General features: G+C 46.0%; 1 protein-coding gene across 2 annotated transcripts in view; it reads left to right on the top strand.

Annotated features, from left to right (window-relative positions):
* MIER1 (MIER1 transcriptional regulator) overlaps window positions 1–18,624 on the top strand; it is a 38,041-nt gene extending 19,417 nt beyond the window's left edge. For both annotated transcript variants that reach the window (XM_059853563.1, XM_059853562.1), the window contains 10 exons: window positions 80–247; window positions 4,821–4,953; window positions 6,514–6,578; window positions 6,898–6,970; window positions 8,588–8,739; window positions 9,417–9,498; window positions 11,139–11,233; window positions 12,433–12,560; window positions 14,515–14,651; window positions 15,663–18,624. In XM_059853563.1, coding sequence (XP_059709546.1) covers window positions 80–247; window positions 4,821–4,953; window positions 6,514–6,578; window positions 6,898–6,970; window positions 8,588–8,739; window positions 9,417–9,498; window positions 11,139–11,233; window positions 12,433–12,560; window positions 14,515–14,651; window positions 15,663–15,988 — 1,359 coding nt within the window. In that variant the 3' untranslated portion in view covers window positions 15,989–18,624. The remainder of the gene's footprint in view (window positions 1–79; window positions 248–4,820; window positions 4,954–6,513; window positions 6,579–6,897; window positions 6,971–8,587; window positions 8,740–9,416; window positions 9,499–11,138; window positions 11,234–12,432; window positions 12,561–14,514; window positions 14,652–15,662) is intronic.
* The last annotated feature ends 85 nt before the right edge of the window (window positions 18,625–18,709 follow it).

The following is an 18,709-nucleotide window of genomic DNA, read 5'->3' as shown; positions in this document are numbered from 1 at the left end:
TTGGTGAGAAGCATGATGCCAGGGAGCAGTTCCTGTGGGATGTCCCAGTTAATTCCCAGTTTGTGTTGGGGTTTCCCAGGAGAGTGACATGCCCATCCAGGAGCTGCTGAGCCGCTACGGCTACGATGGCACCGTGCCCCTGCAGGAGGAGGAGGAGGAGGAGGAGGAAGAAGAGGAGGAGGAGGAGGGAGAAGATGATGATGATGTCGATAACGATGACAACAGCGGCTGCAGTGGGGAAAACAAGGTAAATGTGTGCTCATTTGCATATGTTAATTTGTGATTTGCATACCTGTGCTGCTCAGTGTCTCAGGTCGTGGCAGAGCTAATTTGTAATAGAGTTGATCTCACAAACCTTGCTTTACTAATAAGGTTTACTCTTAATTACCCATCTGAATTTCCCTTAATTGCTCTTAATTCCATCTCTCTCATCCCAAACAGAAGCAATTGAAAATCCCTGGATGCAGCATCATGTGAGGGATGGGAATTGTCCTTCAGAACCTCAGCACAGACATTTTAAATGCCTGCAGACACCTTTAGGGATACAGCTGAACTTACTTGGAGTAGAAAAGATCATTATTGAAACTGCAAAGTGTGGAGCTGGATTAAATGTGGTCTGGGTCTTGGAAATCCTGCAAGTTTTCCAGCTTGAGCCTTTTAAATTGTGTTTCTCCAGCCTGGTTGTACTAGAATTAACTGAACCTAATGCTTCAAGTACCTTTGCCAAATGTTTAGTTTTGAGCTTAGCATTTTCAAACTCCTTTTCTGTGTTCTCTTCAACTATTCTTCTGATTTTAAAAAAGATTTTTCTACTTGGAGTGTATAGTCCTGTCATGGGCACAGCTGCTGCATCCTGAATGCCATTAAGATACCCCTTGGAACTGTCAGGGACACAAAAGCTGAGGCCTTAGAGGAGGTTTCATTTCCTAAGGTGGCTTTAAAAGAGATCCATTCTGGGCTTTTGGTACCTTCACCTGTTTGAGAATCCCTGGAATGGCACCCAGGGATGAGCAATGGTGCATCTGAGTCAGGAACTGAAGTTCCTGGGATTTCCAAGCTGTCTTGACAGGTGCTGGAGAAGATTGTTCTTTGTGGGGGTTGAACAGTTCAAAAGGAAGATCCAGAGTGAGACTGGATCAGGAAAGGTTCAGGGGAGGGGGAGAAACTTATGTAACATGAAGGCTGCAGGGAGAATTCTTTCAGGGGAAATTCTCTCAGGAGAATTTCCTCATGGAAAGGGTGGTCAGGCTTTGCAAGGGGCTGGAGTGTCCTGGAGTGTCCAGAGAACCCCTGGATGTGACACACGGTGCTCTGGGCTGGTGACAAGTTGGGGATGGGTCCCACTTGGGCTGGGTGATCCTGGAGGGCTTCTCCAACCTCAGGAATCCTGTGCAGAATCAAACTAAGGCCCAGATGTTCATTTGGTTGAGCTTGGTGCTGCTCCTGAAGTGTCACTTCCTGCTGTGCCCTCACTGCTCAGTCCCCTCCCGGCACAAATGCCATCCTGGCTGTCCTCAGGGCTCTCAGCAGCTGACTGCAGGCCCTGCCTCTGCTGTCCCTGTGTCCCCAACAGGGGCCACCCATGCAGGGCACCACTCCATAGGGACACTGCAGGGCTGGCACAGCTCACACCAGTTCAGCCCTGCACTGGGAACAAGGACCCCCCAGTCCCATCCCAGTTCACACCAGTTCAGCCCTGCACTGGGAGCAAGGACCCCCCAGTCCCATCCCAGTTCACACCAGTTCAGCCCTGCACTGGGAGCAAGGACCCCCCAGTCCCATCCCAGTTCACACCAGTTCAGCCCTGCACTGGGAACAAGGACCCCCCAGTCCCATCCCAGTTCACACCAGTTCAGCCCTGCACTGGGAGCAAGGACCCCCCAGTCCCATCCCAGTTCACACCAGTTCAGCCCTGCACTGGGAGCAAGGACCCCCCAGTCCCATCCCAGTTCACACCAATTCAGCCCTGCACTGGGAGCAAGGACCCCCCAGTCCCATCCCAGTTCACACCAGTTCAGCCCTGCACTGGGAACAAGGACCCCCCAGTCCCATCCCAGTTCACACCAGTTCAGCCCTGCACTGGGAACAAGGACCCCCCAGTCCCATCCCAGTTCACACCAGTTCAGCCCTGCCCTGGGAACAAGGACCCCCCAATCCCATCCCAGTTCACACCAGTTCAGCCCTGCACTGGGAGCAAGGACCCCCCAGTCCCATCCCAGTTCACACCAGTTCAGCCCTGCACTGGGAGCAAGGACCCCCCAATCCCATCCCAGTTCACACCAGTTCAGCCCTGCACTGGGAACAAGGACCCCCCAATCCCATCCCAGTTCACACCAGTTCAGCCCTGTACTGGGAACAAGGACCCCCCAGTCCCATCCCAGTTCACACCAGTTCAGCCCTGCACTGGGAGCAAGGACCCCCCCAATCCCAGCCCAGTTCACACCAGTTCAGCCCTGCACTGGGAGCAAGGACCCCCCAGTCCAATCCCAGTTCACACCAGTTCAGCCCTGCACTGGGAACAAGGACCCCCCAGTCCCATCCCAGTTCACACCAGTTCAGCCCTGCACTGGGAACAAGGACCCCCCAGTCCCATCCCAGTTCACACCAGTTCAGCCCTGCACTGGGAACAAGGACCCCCCAGTCCCATCCCAGTTCACACCAGTTCAGCCCTGCACTGGGAACAAGGACCCCCTGAATCCCATCCCAGTTCACACCAGTTCAGCCCTGCACTGGGAGCAAGGACCCCCCAATCCCAGCCCAGTTCACACCAGTTCAGCCCTGCACTGGGAACAAGGACCCCCCAATCCCAGCCCAGTTCACACCAGTTCAGCCCTGCACTGGGAACAAGGACCCCCCAATTCCAGCCCAGTTCACACCAGTTCAGCCCTGCACTGGGAGCAAGGACCCCCCAGTCCCATCCCAGTTCACACCAGTTCAGCCCTGCACTGGGAACAAGGACCTCCCAATCCCAGCCCAGTTCACACCAGTTCAGCCCTGCACTGGGAACAAGGACCTCCCAATCCCAGCCCAGTTCACACCAGTTCAGCCCTGCACTGGGAGCAAGGACCCCCCAATCCCAGCCCAGTTCACACCAGTTCAGCCCATCCCAGCCCAGCCCTGGGAGCAGGCACCCCCAGTCCCATCCCAGTTCAGCCCATCCCATCCCAGTTCACAGCAGTTCAGCCCACCCCAGCCCTGGGAGCAGGCACCCCCAGTCCCATCCCAGTTCAGCCCATCCCGTCCCAGTTCACAGCAGTTCAGCCCAGCCCAGCCCTGGGAGCAGCCCCCCCAGTGGTTCCTGGTGGGTTTTCAGGCCCTGGGCCGTGCAGGCTCTGAGCTCAGGGTGCTGCAGGCTGTGGGGGTGGAGCTGTGGGATCAGGAGCTCTCCTGCTCCAGCTCTCTCAGCCCATTTCACTCCCTGCTCTCCCTGGTTGCTATTTTTAATCTGCTCTGAGCTGCACATGTGACAGGGCTCTGCTGGCTGCTGGAGCTGCACAGCCCTGTGTGCTGGGCCTGATGCTCCACACAGCCCCTGGGTGTCCAGCAGGGAACACCAAATGTACAGACAGCAGCCTTGGGAGCACAGAAAATCCATTTTAAAAAAATATTTATCATTTTCATTTTCTCTACTTGTAACGATTCCTGTAGTTGTGATGGCTTGTGTACAAATAAAGGAATTTATTCTGATTTTTGGCTCAATGTTCTGAGCCAACCCTGCTGTTCCTGTGGGGTTGAACCACTCAATTCACATGGATTTTTGTGGCAGGTGCCATTTCCATCTAAATCCCTCCCCTTTTATTGAAAATTCATGAGAAAGATTTTGAAGACCAAAGTAAAATTTCATTGAAATGAAATTTGATAAAAACCACAAGGATTGAAAAAAGCAAAGAAGCAAAGATTCAGATTTCCTTTGGGTCCATATTCCTGATTTGTTACAGTCTGGCATTGATCTACTTAAAAACAACCTCAGAGTATGTTTACACATTCAGATGTTACTAATGAAGGAATAAAAAGATTTATTCTAATTAAGGAATTTATTCCTATTTTTGGTCTTGGCTCAATGGTCTGAGCCAGCCCTGCTGTTCCTGTGGGGTTGAACCACTCAATTCACATGGATTTTTATGGCAGATTCATTTCCATCTAATTCCATCCCCTTTTTATTGAAAATTTCTAAGAAATGATTTTAAAGACCAAAGTAAAATTTTCAAATGAAATGAAATTCAATAAAACCCATGAGGATTAAAAAAAGCAAAGATTCAGATTGCCTTTGGGTCCATATTTCTGATTTGTTACAGTCTGGCTGTTCTATTGATCTGCTTAAAAACAACCTCAGAGTATGTTCACAATGAAAATGTTACTAATAAAGGGATTTATTCTAATTAAGGAATTTATTCCTATTTTTGGTCTTGGCTCAATGTTCTGAGCCAGCCCTGCTGTTCCTGTGGGGTTGAACCACTCAGTTCACATGGATTTTTATGGCAGGTTCATTTCCATCTAAATCCCTCCCCTTTTTATTGAAAATTTCTAAGAAAGGGCTTTGGGTGCCAAAGTAAAATTTCATTGAAATGAAATTCAATAAAAACCATGTGAATTAAAAAAAGCAAATATTTAAGTTTTATCTACTTAAAAAACAAACTCAGAATGTGTTCACACATTAAAATTTACATTTGTGGTTGCTCAGCCTGGACAAGCCACAAAGAAAAGAGATTTGGGGTTAATCTATTGATAAAATATTGCCAAAACCAGATTTTTCACTGCCAGGGAAAAGTGAGGTGCTGCTGATTTTTTCCCTGATTGGTTTTGATTTGCTTTTGTGGCAGGAGGAGACCATCAAGGACTCCTCAGGGCAGGAAGATGAGACCCAGTCCTCCAATGATGACCCAGCCCCATCTGTGGCTTCTCAAGACCCCCAGGAGATCATTCGCCCTCGGCGCTGTAAATATTTTGATACCAGTAAGTCCAGTTTAATCAGCCCCCAAATCCCAATATTCTGTGCCAGAAATGCATTTTGAGCCCCAAAAATATTGAGTTTTCCTCTTCATGGCACTGCTGCGGATGAGAATCATGCTCAAAGCAAAGAAGGAAAGTCCTGGTTTCAGCTGAGGGCTAAAGCTGCTCTGCTGGCTCTGTGGAAGGGCAGGAGATAACCTCTGATTTTACAAGAAAGGAGGAGATTTGGGGGTAATTAACAAAATTAAAAATTTAAAAAATAAAAATTGAAAATTGAAATTTTACAGGTTAAAATTAATTGGTGTGCTCTGGTTATTTGCCAAAGCCTGGGCTCTGTCCTCATCCAGAGCAGCTCAGAGTCCATCTGAAGGGAAGAATTAACTAAAATTTCCCACAAATAAAGCACAGATTTCCTCAGAAACAGAAAAGCAATAAAATCTGGGAAAGACCAAGAATTGTTAACCCTGAAATAGTGGAAGGGGGAGGTCACAAAGAAGAAAATTTGCTTCAAGAGTTCCAGTTTTGATTCTGTTGCCAGCACTGAGCTGATCATTTTCATTCTAATTTTGTTTACAAATGGATTTTGCATCCCCTGAGCTCTGATTTCCCTGGAATCTCCCCTGATGGGATCTGACCCTTTTGGGCTGCTTGGGACAGCAGATATTTTATCTTTTTTTCAATAAAAGTGGCTGTTGCAATTTGAATTCCTTCTGTGTTTGAACAAATAAAAGGTTTCTCATCATACCTTACACTTGATAATTATTAGTTAGAAATGCAATTATTAATTTGTGGTTTATTTAAATGCAAAATTGCCAAGGAACCTTTAAATTTAAATGAACAATTGCCAAGTGTGTAGCTGTGCAGAGGATTGCAAATATCTTCAATAAATTCCTATTTTCAAGCACAGAATTAACTTAATTCAAGTGTATTGCATTAGGTTTGGGGCTTTGCACAGCTTTCAGCTGTCTATAAAATGTCATTTAATGTATAGATAATTTTAATGCTGCTGTATCACACCCTGTACAGAAACCAGCACCTTGGGAAAGGCAGCTGGCCTGTGCCATAAAGAGCTTAACGTTCCTGCCAGTCCTGATCCCAGATAATCTCCTGGAAGTGCTGCTGGGCAGCCCAGGCTCCTAAATCCCAGGAGGAAACACTCCCAGATTTCTCTCACCTTCTGCTGAGATCTGCCTGAAATTCCCTGGAAAAGAGCAGCAGCAACTAAGCCAGGAGCTGATGGAAAAGGGCTTGAAACACACAGAAATATTCCCACAAATTCAGAATAAATTTGGATGGGGATCCTTTGAAGCCAAGGGAAAAGAAATGTGAATTAAGTGACAAAATTTAGGGATGTTTTTATTTATGTCTTAATTTCTCAGAGCCTGGCTTGTATCTTAATCCAAATGTGGGTGGGTCATTTTTTAATCTTGTCACTGCTGAGCCATGAGTGTTGTCCCCAAAAGTGTCCCTGAGATAAGGAGGGAGGGAGGGAGCAGGGCTGGGGCTGCTGGGCTCTGCCAGCCCTGCTCCTCTGGGCTCAAATGTCTGCAAAATTCCTTGCAGATAGTGAAATAGAGGAGGAATCTGAAGAAGATGAAGATTATATTCCCTCAGAAGACTGGAAAAAGGTAAATATTCAGCCCACATTTCATGAATAATTAATTGATCTGTTACTGGGTAACTCTGAGCTCTGTGGAACACCTAAATCCTCTGCAGTTTTCCCCCATAAATAGGAGAGTTTTGGTAATGAGAAGTCTTTAAATCCTCCCCAAACAGTCCAAAATCCATTTCCATATCGTTGTCTTCACTTTTGAACCTGTTAATTGTCTTTTAAGATTTTAAACAATGAAAGTTTCAAGAGAGGAGGGAAAAAAACACGTGGTCATGCTCCTGTTTGCTAACAAAAAATCTTAGGGTGGCTTCACTTCTTCTTTTTCTTCCAATCAGGAAATCATGGTGGGCTCTATGTTCCAAGCTGAAATTCCAGCTGGCACCTGCAAATACAGAGAGAATGAAAAAGGTGAGATTTGACCATTTATTGCTGCTTGGGATCAGTGTCTGATTAGGAGAAAGAAAAGACTGGATTGATGTCATGTGCAGTAATAAATGAGTGATAATTGGAGGCACCATCATCAAATTAGAGCTCATCCTGTGCTTCAGCAGAGCTGGAGGAAGAGGAAAAGAAGGATTTTATTCTTGGCCTGGTGCCTCTTGAACCCTTGGATTGTGATTTAGTGATCCACACAAGCTGCAGCCTCTTCACTTATGGATTTCTTTTATGTGAAATCAAACAGCCAATGGAGAAATTGTACTGCTGGAACTGGATTATCACATTAAAAAGGGCAAAATGGTACCAGCAGCTTTGCTTTTCACATTTTGTACCTCTTCAATCAGGAAGAAGAAGTTCTGCCCTTGTGGATTTTTTTCCCAGCAATTTTTCCCCTCATCCCAAGCAGAGGCTTTGGCTGGATGCTGTCAGAAAGGCAGATCCAGTTTAAACCCAGCTGGGAGCAGAAAAAGGAAATTTTCCTGCTCATTCAGCCCATTCCTAAGGATTTGCTCACACTGCAGGTCACTGAGAATGGATTTCTTTGTAGCTTTGTAGAATTTAGTTTTTAAATGACCACCACAGAGCCTGGAGCCCTCCTAGAGCCCAGTTTGTGCTCAGTTATTTCGTTGCCCAGGGAGGTGGTGCATTCCCCTGGATCCCTGGGAGCTCCCAGGCCAGGCTGGACAGGGCTTGGAGCACCCTGGCACAGTGGAGCTCCCTCCTCCCAGGGGAATCCATGGAACTGGATGGTTTTGAAGGTCCCTTCAACCCAAACCATTCCAGGATTCTCTGAGGGTTCCTAGAACTCTTTGTTTTCTTGAATGAGCAGCCAAACATCAGCTGAGTGAGAACCTCTGGAGCAAAAACCCAGAACACTCCTGGGAGCTGTTCCCAAAGTGGGTCCTGGGTGAAGTGAAGCTGCTTTCTTTGCAAGCCATTCAATGATTTCTTTTCCACCTTCGGGGGTTTATTTGTATTTATTTCTATGATAAATTACTTTTTCCAAGTAGAGATTGATCTCTGAACCCCCTGAGCTCCCCCCACACCTCCCTCCCTGTGCTGGCTGTGCTTTCCCAAGCATTCCTCTTGCAATCAGTGCTCAGATTCCTTCCTTGCTGCTCTTCCTCGGGTCGTTGGAGCCCACAGACAAGGTCTGGATATTTTCCTACTTTAATAGCCAGAATTTCACTTTATTTTGCTGCAGTCCAAAGCTTGGCTCTTTCAAAATAAAACTCTTCCAAAATAATCAGGGGATATCTCACCTGGCCCACCTTTCTCCATTAAATTCAGTTTACTGTGGCTTCCCTGCTCTCAAACTCCTTTGAAAGCTCTGGAAAAGGTGGAGATTAAAATTCTGGAGTTGCAGGATGAGTTCTATAATCCAGACCCCAGATCATGCCAGGATTTGAAGGCAAAGTCCAAACCCAAGTCATTTGGATCTCTGCATCCATGAGGTTTTACTGATTTCCAGATGAATGGTGCTCCCATGATCCCCCAAGGTCCATCAGAGACAATAATTACCTTCCTAATGATTTCATTTAATTCTAATGATTTCATTTTCTTGTGCTCTCCCTGGGGTTTATCCAGTGTATGAAAATGATGACCAGCTGCTCTGGAATCCTGACTTTTTACCAGAGGACAAAGTCATAGAATTCCTCAACGAAGCCTCGAGGCGCACGGGAGAGGAGAAGGGCCTGGATGCAATTCCTGAGGGCTCCCACATTAAGGACAATGAGCAGGTACAAAAAAATAACCACAATATGCAGTTCATTTTCTAGAATTAATCATCTTTTTATTTCATTTTTCTCCCAAGAGGTAAAATCTGGTTTGGAGCAGTCTCATTGCTCCCTGTGGAAATCGAAATTTGATGAGGATTTTCCCTCTCAGAGAATATTAAACTGTTAACTTGGGCCTAATGTTGCTTTATGTAAAATAAATATATCATAGAAAAGAAATAAAATCTTATTTATATATCTGAATTAATTCTCTCAGGTGCAGAATTTTTCAATGATGAAATTCTCTGTGACTGCACACTTGATATTTCTTCATACCCAAAAAAACCCCCTACACATCAATTTAAAAAATGTGTGTAGTGGATGAAAAAGCTCTGAAAAAACCCTCCATCAATTTTACAAATGTGTGTAGTGGATGAAAAAGCTCTGAAAAACCCCTCCATCAATTTTACAAATGTGTGTAGTGGATGAAGAAGTTGCAGTGCTCTGCTTGGGCATTTTCTTGGTTCTGTGAACAGAGATGTGGAAATGCAAACACAGTAAATACAGCTTGGATGACACTGTGTGGATTCCAGGGTTGATTTTTAATCTCAGGCGGTGTCAGGGGTTTCTGGGCGTGCTGCTGTGGCCCAGCAGGGTCTGGGTGGTGCTGCAGTGCTCCGTGGGCATTCTCCTCCCTGCAGGCCCTCTACGAGCTGGTGAAGTGCAATTTTGACACAGAGGAGTCCTTGAGGAGGCTGAGGTTTAACGTCAAAGCAGCCAGAGGTGAGTTTGCATTCCTCAATCCCACTTCTTTCCCTCCCAGCTTTGCTGCCAGCAGGCTCAGGAGGTTGGTTGTGCCTTCACTGAAATGGGCCTCAGTGAATCTCAGATTGTTCTCAGGGAGAATGGAATTAGCAGATGTGGAAATTCCCATCCTGGCCGTATTTGGTACAAATGTCTGGGATTTCAGCCCCAACTTCAAATTGAAAATTACTTCTTGACAGCTCACCTGGGCACTTTTTAGGTATTTTATTGGGCTCTTCTAGACTTTGCAGTCATCAAAGTGAATGCAACAAACATGAGACATGAATTAATTCTACATAAAGGAACAAATAAACCTTTTATTTTACAAAAATAGCATTACAAATCCTGCTGTGTAAAATGAATTAATTCTAAATAAAGGAGAAAATTAATTTTTTTTACAGAGTGTAGCATTAAAAACCCTGCTACATAAAATAAATTAATTTTAAATAAAGGAATAAATTCATTTTTTATTTTACAGAGTGTAGCATTAAAAACCCTGATACGTAAAATGAAATAATCCTAAATAAAGAGCAAATAAACCCTTTATTTTACAAAGTATAACATTACAAACCCTGCTGCATAAAATGAGTTAATTCTAAATAAAGGAGGAAATAACACCTTTATTTTACAAAGTATAACATTGCAAACCCTGATACAAAAAATGAAATAATTCTAAATAAAGGAGAAATTTTTTTTTTTTATTTTATAGAGTATAGCATTAAAAATCCTGATATATAAAATGAAATAATTTGAAATAAAGGAGTAAATTAACTTTTATTTTACAAAATATAATATTTAAAACCCTGATACATAAAATGAGTTAATTCTAAATAAAGGAGAAAATTAATTTTTATTTTAAAGAGTGTAGCATTAAAACCCTGATACATAAAATAAACTAATTTTAAATAAAGGAGAAGATTAATTTTTTATTTTACAGAGTGTAGCATTTAAAACACTAATACATAAAATTAAATAATCCTAAATAAAGGAGCAAATAAACCTTTTCTTTTACAAAGTATAACATGACAAACCCTGCTGCATAAAATGAGTTAATTCTAAATAAAGGAGGAAATTAATTTTTTATTTTACAGAGTGTAGGATTAAAAACTCTGTTATGTAAAATAAAATTGTCTTAAATAAAGGAGCAAATTAACTTTTATTTTACAAAATATAATATTTAAAACCCTGATAAAATGAAAGAATCCTAAGTAAAGGAACAAGTTTTATCTTATAGCTGAAATGAATGAATTCTCAGTAAAGGATGAACTAAACCTTTGGTTTTACAGAGCATACCATGAGAGCCCTGGGCACAGCACAGGACAGCCAGGATCCAAGAAATGAGATTGTTTTGCTCTCCCACCATTTGATTTACTGTGACCTGAGGCCAGATCAGATTTTATTTATAGAGTCCCTGCAAACCTGCTCCTCCCATTTCCCAGTCTTGTTCTTCAGAGGGAAAATTCCCATTTTTATACCAAAAAGTGAAATTCCTGGGGTGGTTTCTATTCAATCAGCAGCTGGAGAAAGGACCCAGATCTTTTCTGTCACTTCAGTTGCCTTTTAGTGGCTTTTTAAATTAACTGTTTTCTTTATTGCTTTTATTTTTGCTTTTCCTGTAGAAGAATTATCTGTTTGGACAGAAGAGGAATGCAGGAACTTTGAGCAAGGGCTGAAAGTCTATGGCAAGGATTTCCATGTGATTCAGGCAAATAAGGTAAAGTTTAAGTGCAATTCTCACTTTTTACATTTTAAAACAAAGTAATTATGAATAAATTTTGTCCTTCATAAAAAAATGGACAAAATTATTTTATTTTTGCTGTTGAATCACAGAATCCTGGAATGGTTTGGGTTGGAAGGGACCTTAAAGATCCCATGGGCAGGGACACTTCCACTATCCCAGCTTGCTCCAACCTGGCCTTGGACCCTTCCAGGGATGGATCCAGGCAGGAATTTTTTCCTCCCCAATTTTTTCCCAATATTTACATCCAGATTGGTTTCTCAAAGCCCAGAATTTGTAACCGGAAGTGCAGAAATCCTGCAAAAATCCTGTGGAAAGAGCTGCTTCCCTGGAGCCTGACTGCCCACCCTTGGAATCCTTCCTTCCGCCACTTCCTTCCGCCACTTCCTTCTGCCCCTTCCTTCCTTCCTTCCTTCCTTCCTTCCTTCCTTCCTTCCTTCCACCACTTCCTTCCTTCCTTCCTTCCTTCCTTCTGCCACTTCCTTCCTTCCTTCCTTCCGCCACTTCCTTCCGCCACTTCCTTCCTTCCGCCACTTCCTTCCTTCCGCCACTTCCTTCCTTCCGCCACTTCCTTCCTTCCGCCACTTCCTTCCTTCCGCCACTTCCTTCCTTCCGCCACTTCCTTCCGCCACTTCCTTCCGCCACTTCCTTCCGCCACTTCCTTCCTTCCGCCACTTCCTTCCGCCACTTCCTTCCTTCCGCCACTTCCTTCCGCCACTTCCTTCCTTCCTTCCTTCCTTCCTTCCGCCACTTCCTTCCTTCCGCCACTTCCTTCCTTCCTTCTGCCACTTCCTTCCGCCACTTCCTTCCTTCCGCCACTTCCTTCCTTCCTTCTGCCACTTCCTTCCTTCCTTCCTTCCTTCCTTCCTTCCTTCCTTCCTTCCTTCCTTCCTTCCTTCCTTCCTTCCTTCCTTCCTTCCTTCCGCCACTTCCTTCCGCCACTTCCTTCCGCCACTTCCTTCCGCCCCTTCCTTCCTTCCTTCCTTCCTTCCTTCCTTCCTTCCTTCCTCACTTCCCTTCCTTCCTCACTTCCTTCCCTTCCCTCTCAATTTTGACCTTTCACACCAAGCATTTCCCCTTTTCCAAGCAGCTTTGAGCTGGGATTTGCCCCTTTTGCTCGAACTGTGGATGTTTTTGGAGCAAGGGCTGACCAGGCTCTCTGCTCTGTGCCGCAGGTGCGGACGCGCTCCGTGGGCGAGTGTGTGGCTTTCTACTACATGTGGAAAAAGTCGGAACGTTACGATTTCTTCGCTCAGCAGACCCGCTTTGGGAAGAAAAAATACAACCTGCACCCTGGGGTCACGTAAGATGTGCCTGATTTCATCATTTTGGGGTTCAAGCTTTGTTTTGTCTTGCTCTCAGCTGAAAATTCAGGGATTCAGAGCCTAATCTGCAGCAGGAAAACAGCCAAAGTGTACAAAAAATGTCATCAGTGTGTATAAGTCATGTGTCAAATACATTTATTTGGGGTAAGGCCAGCACTTTGCACTGAGGAGCAATTTGAATTTGAGTTCTGGTAGGATTTCGTTGGTTTACTTTTTAAATGCTAATAAGATTTTTTAAAAATGCTTGTTTTAATTAAATACATTTTCTACAAAAGCAAGAATCCCAAGTTCCAGGTGGAATTTGGGGTGCATTATTTGTTCATCATTCTGGCCAGCACAACACCAAATCCCAGGGGATTTTGGGCTCTCCAAAGCTCCTTTTCCCATTCCCATCCTCGCTGAGGAAAGAGGGAATGTGTGAGCAGAGCTGCACTCCCAGCTTGTTCTGCTGCCCTTCATTCCAAAGCTCTGATCTGCCTGTCCCACTCTTTCCACTGCCTCCTGCCAAGCTTTTTTACTATTATTTTCATTCCTCGTTTCTTCCTGGCTCCTCTCTTGATCCTTCTTTGGAATATTATTGTTTCTCCAAACATTTCAGGGCTCTGGGACACCCAGAGTTGCCATCAGGGACTTTGTGGGTGTTACAGAGTTTCTTACCTGGCAAGGACTGCCTGGCTCCCCCTTTCTTTCCATCTCTTGGTGGGTTTTTCCCCTCTATTTTCCATTTTCCCTCCTATTTTCCATTTTTCCCCAAATGAGACATTTTTGGGTCTCTTCCTGCTGTTGGGTGCAGCAGCAGTGTCATTAAGGGCTGGACTTGTCTGTTCTTGAATGATTTTGCAGATAAATTCAGGGAATTCAGAGTGGAATTCCAGGATAATTACATGTCAGGAGAAGTTTCTGGAGTTACTCCAGCCCTCCCACCACATCCAAGGGTTTCATCCACCAGCTCCCTTTGTTTCCATCTTCATCCTGCCCTGAACTGGAGCTCTGGAATAAATGGCACAGATGGGAATGTCTTGGACTCTGGAGTTTTTCACTTGGATCCCTTGGGGGTTTTGTGCACCAGTGGGATTTTTATTTACTGGAATGGTTTGGTATTGGTGGCTCAGCAAATTCCAAGGGTTTAGTGCCTGGAGGGATCACCTTGGAAGCACATAAAGGGTTTGGAGTCATGGAATGGTTTGGGATGGGAGGGAACTCAAAGCCAGTCCAGTGAGCAGGGATGGGGGACAGAGGACACTGCCAGGCTGCTCCAGCCCCAGTGTCCAGCCTGGCCTTGGGCACTGCCAGGGATCCAGGGGCAGCCCCAGCTGCTCTGGAATTCCATCCCAGGGAGGAATTCCTTCCCAAAATCCCATCCATCCCTGCCCTCTGCCACTGGAAAGCCTTTCCACACCTGCAGTGTGTGCAGGAGCATCTCCAGCCCTGTCCCAGCTCGTCTGTGTGTCTGTCTGTCCCACAGGGGTTCCATGGATGTGTCCCAGCTGTGTGTCTGTCTGTCCCACAGGGGTTCCATGGATCCTGTCCCAGATGTGTCTGTCTGTCTGTCCCGCGGGAATTACATGGATGTGTCCCAGCTGTGTGTGTCTGTCTGTCCCGCAGGGATTACATGGATGTGTCCCAGCTGTGTGTGTCTGTCTGTCCCGCAGGGATTACATGGATGTGTCCCAGCTGTGTCTGTCTGTCTGTCCCGCAGGGATTACATGGATGTGTCCCAGCTGTGTGTGTGTCTGTCCCGCAGGGGTCCCATGGATGTGTCCCAGCTGTGTCTGTCTGTCTGTCCCGCAGGGATTACATGGATGTGTCCCAGCTGTGTGTCTGTCTGTCTGTCCCGCAGGGGTCCCATGGATGTGTCCCAGCTGTGTGTCTGTCTGTCCCGCAGGGGTCCCATGGATGTATCCCAGCTGTGTCTGTCTGTCTGTCCCCCAGGGATTACATGGACCGCCTCCTGGACGAGAGCGAGAGCGCCGCCTCCAGCCGGGCCCCGTCTCCGCCGCCCACGGCCTCCAACAGCAGCACCAGCCAGTCCGAGAGGGAGGAGTGCGCCTCCAGCGGCGCCCCGAACGGTGAGAGGGCCCGGCTGCCCCTGGCACACCCATCCCGGGCTGCTCTGGCTCGGGAGAGCCCGTCCCTGCCCTGCCAGGGACACTCCACCATCCCGAGAGCCCATCCCTGCCCTGCCAGGGACACTCCACCATCCCGAGAGCCCATCCCTGCCCTGCCAGGGACACTCCACCATCCTGAGAGCCCATCCCTGCCCTGCCAGGGACACTGCCACTATCCTGGGCATTGCAGGGATGCAGCAGCCACAGCTTCTCTGGGAATTCCATCCCAGCCCCGCCCCACCCTCACAGGCTGCTCCTCTTCCTCTCTCCCGATGTCCTTTTACCAGTGTGATGCCATTCCCTGTGTCCTGTCCCTCCGTGCCTTGTCCCAAGTCACTCTGCCAGAGCCCCTTTAGGCCCTGGAAATGGCTCGGAGCTCTCCCAAAGCCTCCTCTTCTCCAGGTGGGCAGAGACAAGCAGCCTATTTCAAGTTAAAACTGGTTTTTAAAAACCCCTCCATGTGTGCATGTAACAGGGGCCTTGTCTGGAAGATCAATCCCCTGGAATTTCCTGGGAGCTGAGCTTTGTGAGTTCCTGTGTGCCCTGTGCCACGCATGGGTGGAGCTCCAGTGCTGTGGGGAGTCCTGGGCAGGGCACCGAGGCCCTGGGGAGCTCCTGCTGCTCCTCAGGAGCTCTTCCTGAGGGCTGGGAATGGGAGAGGAGCCAGGGAGGAGAGCCAGGCTGAGGGAGGAGCTGGGGACTCACTCAGAGCCTGGAAATCACCTGGAAGGTGCCCAGAGTGCCCAGGTGAGCAGAGCCCACCCGCAGCCCCTGCATCCCAGGGTTCCAGGACATTCTCTGTTCCTCTTAAGCACTTCCATGGACTCCCTGTGCCTTTTGTATGCACATCAATCACACAGTGAGGAGAAGGAGAAAACCATTGGACTTTTAATGAATTTGAGTTCAAACTGTGCTTTCCTGAGGCAGCCCAGGCTGTTGTGCTGCTGCTGATGGGGTTTCTCTCCCACCCAGGTGTCTCTGCCAACGGCCCAGGGGAGGTGCCAGGGAAGGAGGAGGCAAAGCTGGAGGGGCTGCACGTCAATGGACCCTGCAGTGGGAAGAAAACCCCTCACACAGAGCTGGATACAAACGGCTACGAACCCGAAAACCTCTCCAGTGAGCCCAAACTGGCTCACTCAGCCTCAAGGAACGAGCCTGAGCTGGAAGAAAAGAGTGAGAGACCTCTGAAAAGAAGGAGAATTAACAGCAATGGGAAGGAGAGCCCGGGTGCTTCAGAGTTCTTCCAGGAAACCAACTCCCACGGGAAGCTGGAGGAGCTGGAAACTCTGGAAGACTGAGTGCTGGGAGCTGATTTTATTCCTTGGAGTAAATTCTGGGTGTCTAAAATTTTCAGGGTTGATGGGTTACCTTCCAAAGTCCAGTTCCATAAACAATCTGAGATTTTTTTTTTGTTTCCTGAGACCTTCTAGTCGGCTCTAAAGATCCGATGATTTGGTTTTCTTCAGTGCTGAAAAGCAGCAGGAGAATATTGAATTTCTCAGAGCTGGCAGCTGCAGTTCTGGGATAAAAGGCTCTTAAATATTTAAGGAACAAAGCAGTGAGTTGCTGCAAAAATATTCCCAGCCTAACACATTAAAGAATGTGTTAATACAGCATTTAATGTATAAAACAGCATTTAATCAGTGTACAAGTGAACAAAGCATTTGGGGCTTTGCAGGAAGTTAAAATAAAACAGGAAAAGCCAAGACAGAGCAGGCACAGAGACTTCCACTCCTGCTGGAGAGAGGAAAATGTCATCCCATCATTAAGGAACCCTCATGAATCCTGAAAGTTATGAGCACAACTATTTTTATATATAGAAGTTTTAAAAGGTAAATAAATAAACCAGGTCAGGTTTGTCTATGTAAAATTGTTGACATCAATGATGTCTTTCCATATTCTTTATCTGGGCTAAAGAAATACATTCTGTATTTTTCCAGATTTCTTTGTAGCCTTTGAAAGATTTTTACAGTACTTATGTCTTGATTGAGCTGTCCTTTCTTAAAACAAAAGCTTGTATAATTTTCTTACCTTGTACAGTTGGTAAACTTTTATGAGAGAGTTGATACCCTGAGTCTAATGTCAGCTTCCTTTTATTTTGCTGAAGTCTTTTCTAAAAAAAAAAACCAACAAAAAAAACCCCCAAACCAAACCAAAACAAACCAAACCAATGGAGTTAAAAATTAATCACCAACGTGTTAATTTTCTTCCCAGAAACTGGTAAATAATTACATAAGAATGGTTAGGAGGCATTTGATTTTGGAAGCGTGGTTTTTTTCTTGTTTTATGGCAAATAATGATGTTTCAGTTTTTGTTAAGCATGCTGCTTGCATTGCACACATTTCCTTGCTTTCTTTCTCCCTTGGTTTGGAACTAGAGGAATCTCAGAGCAGCCAAATTCCCGAGTTTACTGAGCCTTCTGCAGGTTCAGCTGCTCCATCATCCCCTGCTTTGTTCCCAGCCTGTGCCCTGCCAGGTTCCAGGGAGCACAGCAGGGCTGCAGTGAGGCTGGACTGGCTGGAATTCCTGAGCAGCACGGGGAGCACCCGATGATCTCAAAGGTCTTTTCCAGCCTAGGGAATCCTGGCATTCTGTGCTGGTGCACAGGGACACGCTCACCTGGAGAAGGGAGAGCAGGAATTTCACATTGAGCTGGGGAGAGCTAATTGCAGTGTGAAAAAACCAAAAATTCCTCATGAATGAATGGGAATGGGGTGATGCTCACCCTGCCAGCAGCACCACTGAAAAGTTGTGGGTGTAGGATTTACATCCAGCAGTCAGGAACGTTTGAAATCCCAATTCACTTTGGTTTTGTTTGGTTGTTTTCTTCAGCCCAGCTCCACTCCTGCTCTGTTCAAACCGGGATAATTGTTCAGTTGTACCATTGCTGACCTCGTGTCCTCCTCCTCCTCCTCCTCACAGGTGTGCTGTTCAGCCTTCACTGATTATTTTCTCTGCAGGGTTATGCTCTTTATGGTTCCAGTTGAACTGAATGGTTTGAAATGGATCTTTCAACCCAAACCCCGGTGCTGAGGGCTTGGGCTGATTTGGTTTCTTCTCCACTGAACTTCCCTTGGACTTTGTGATCAGGAATGAGCCAAGCCTCGGGATGAGGATGGGCTGTGGATGCAGGAACCCCGGGGAATGATCAGCTCTGCCTGCCAGCCCTGCTCCTGGACAGCCTCTGAGTGAGGTTCATTAATCAAGGCCTGTGCTAATTAAGGAATGCAGTGATTAATGCCTGAGGCAGAGGTTGCTGTTAACTCTCCCCTCTGGTCATGAGCAGAACCTCAAGGACGGTTCCACACAAGCAGAATCCTGGTTTCAGTTTTATTTTGATGCTCTTTGTTTTCGGTTGCAAGTTGGAAATACTTCCCAACAATCCATAGGAAAGTTTCCAAATGAATTGTCTCAGGCTCGTGTGTGAAATCCAGCACTGTGTATATTTTCAGGAACATTGCTTTGTTTTTTTATCTTTCCTTATTTTTTTTTTTTTGGTGATACTTAGAAGAGACCTGACATTCCATAATCCACTATGTAATGCTCAGCTAGACTTTAAGAATATTTAATTCTAATTTACCTTTTGTTTATGCTGGTGTTTTATACAATACTTTGTTCATGTTCCAAACTGCAGCCACTGTAACTCGATAAGTCATTGCACTACTAAAGCTATTGAAAATCCTGGAAGTTGCTAACTTTGCTTTCATTTTCCAAGCCTTCTGTACAGTTGGAAATCCAGTCCAACAGGAAATCCTTGGGCTTCCCAAAGGGTTCAATGTGCTGTAAATTCCCCCCCCCCACACACACAAACTCTACAGATTAGTTGGATACATTTTTTCCACACAGTATTTTGCACTGTCAGTAATTCCCTCCTCTTACTCCCCTTCCCCGTCTGCAATTCTGGAAAAGCTTATTAAAATATTTTTAAACTTACTGTCTGCATCCAAAATTCCTGACTTTCCTTGCTCCAGAGGGGTGGAATATTCCCTCTCAGAGGATGGGAGAGCAGTGACTCTGTC

Source organism: Haemorhous mexicanus, chromosome 9 (assembly GCF_027477595.1).
Source record: "Haemorhous mexicanus isolate bHaeMex1 chromosome 9, bHaeMex1.pri, whole genome shotgun sequence".
Lineage (NCBI taxonomy): Eukaryota > Metazoa > Chordata > Aves > Passeriformes > Fringillidae > Haemorhous > Haemorhous mexicanus.
Note: the sequence above shows the minus strand (reverse complement) of the source record. Positions and strands in the feature narration are given on the sequence as shown.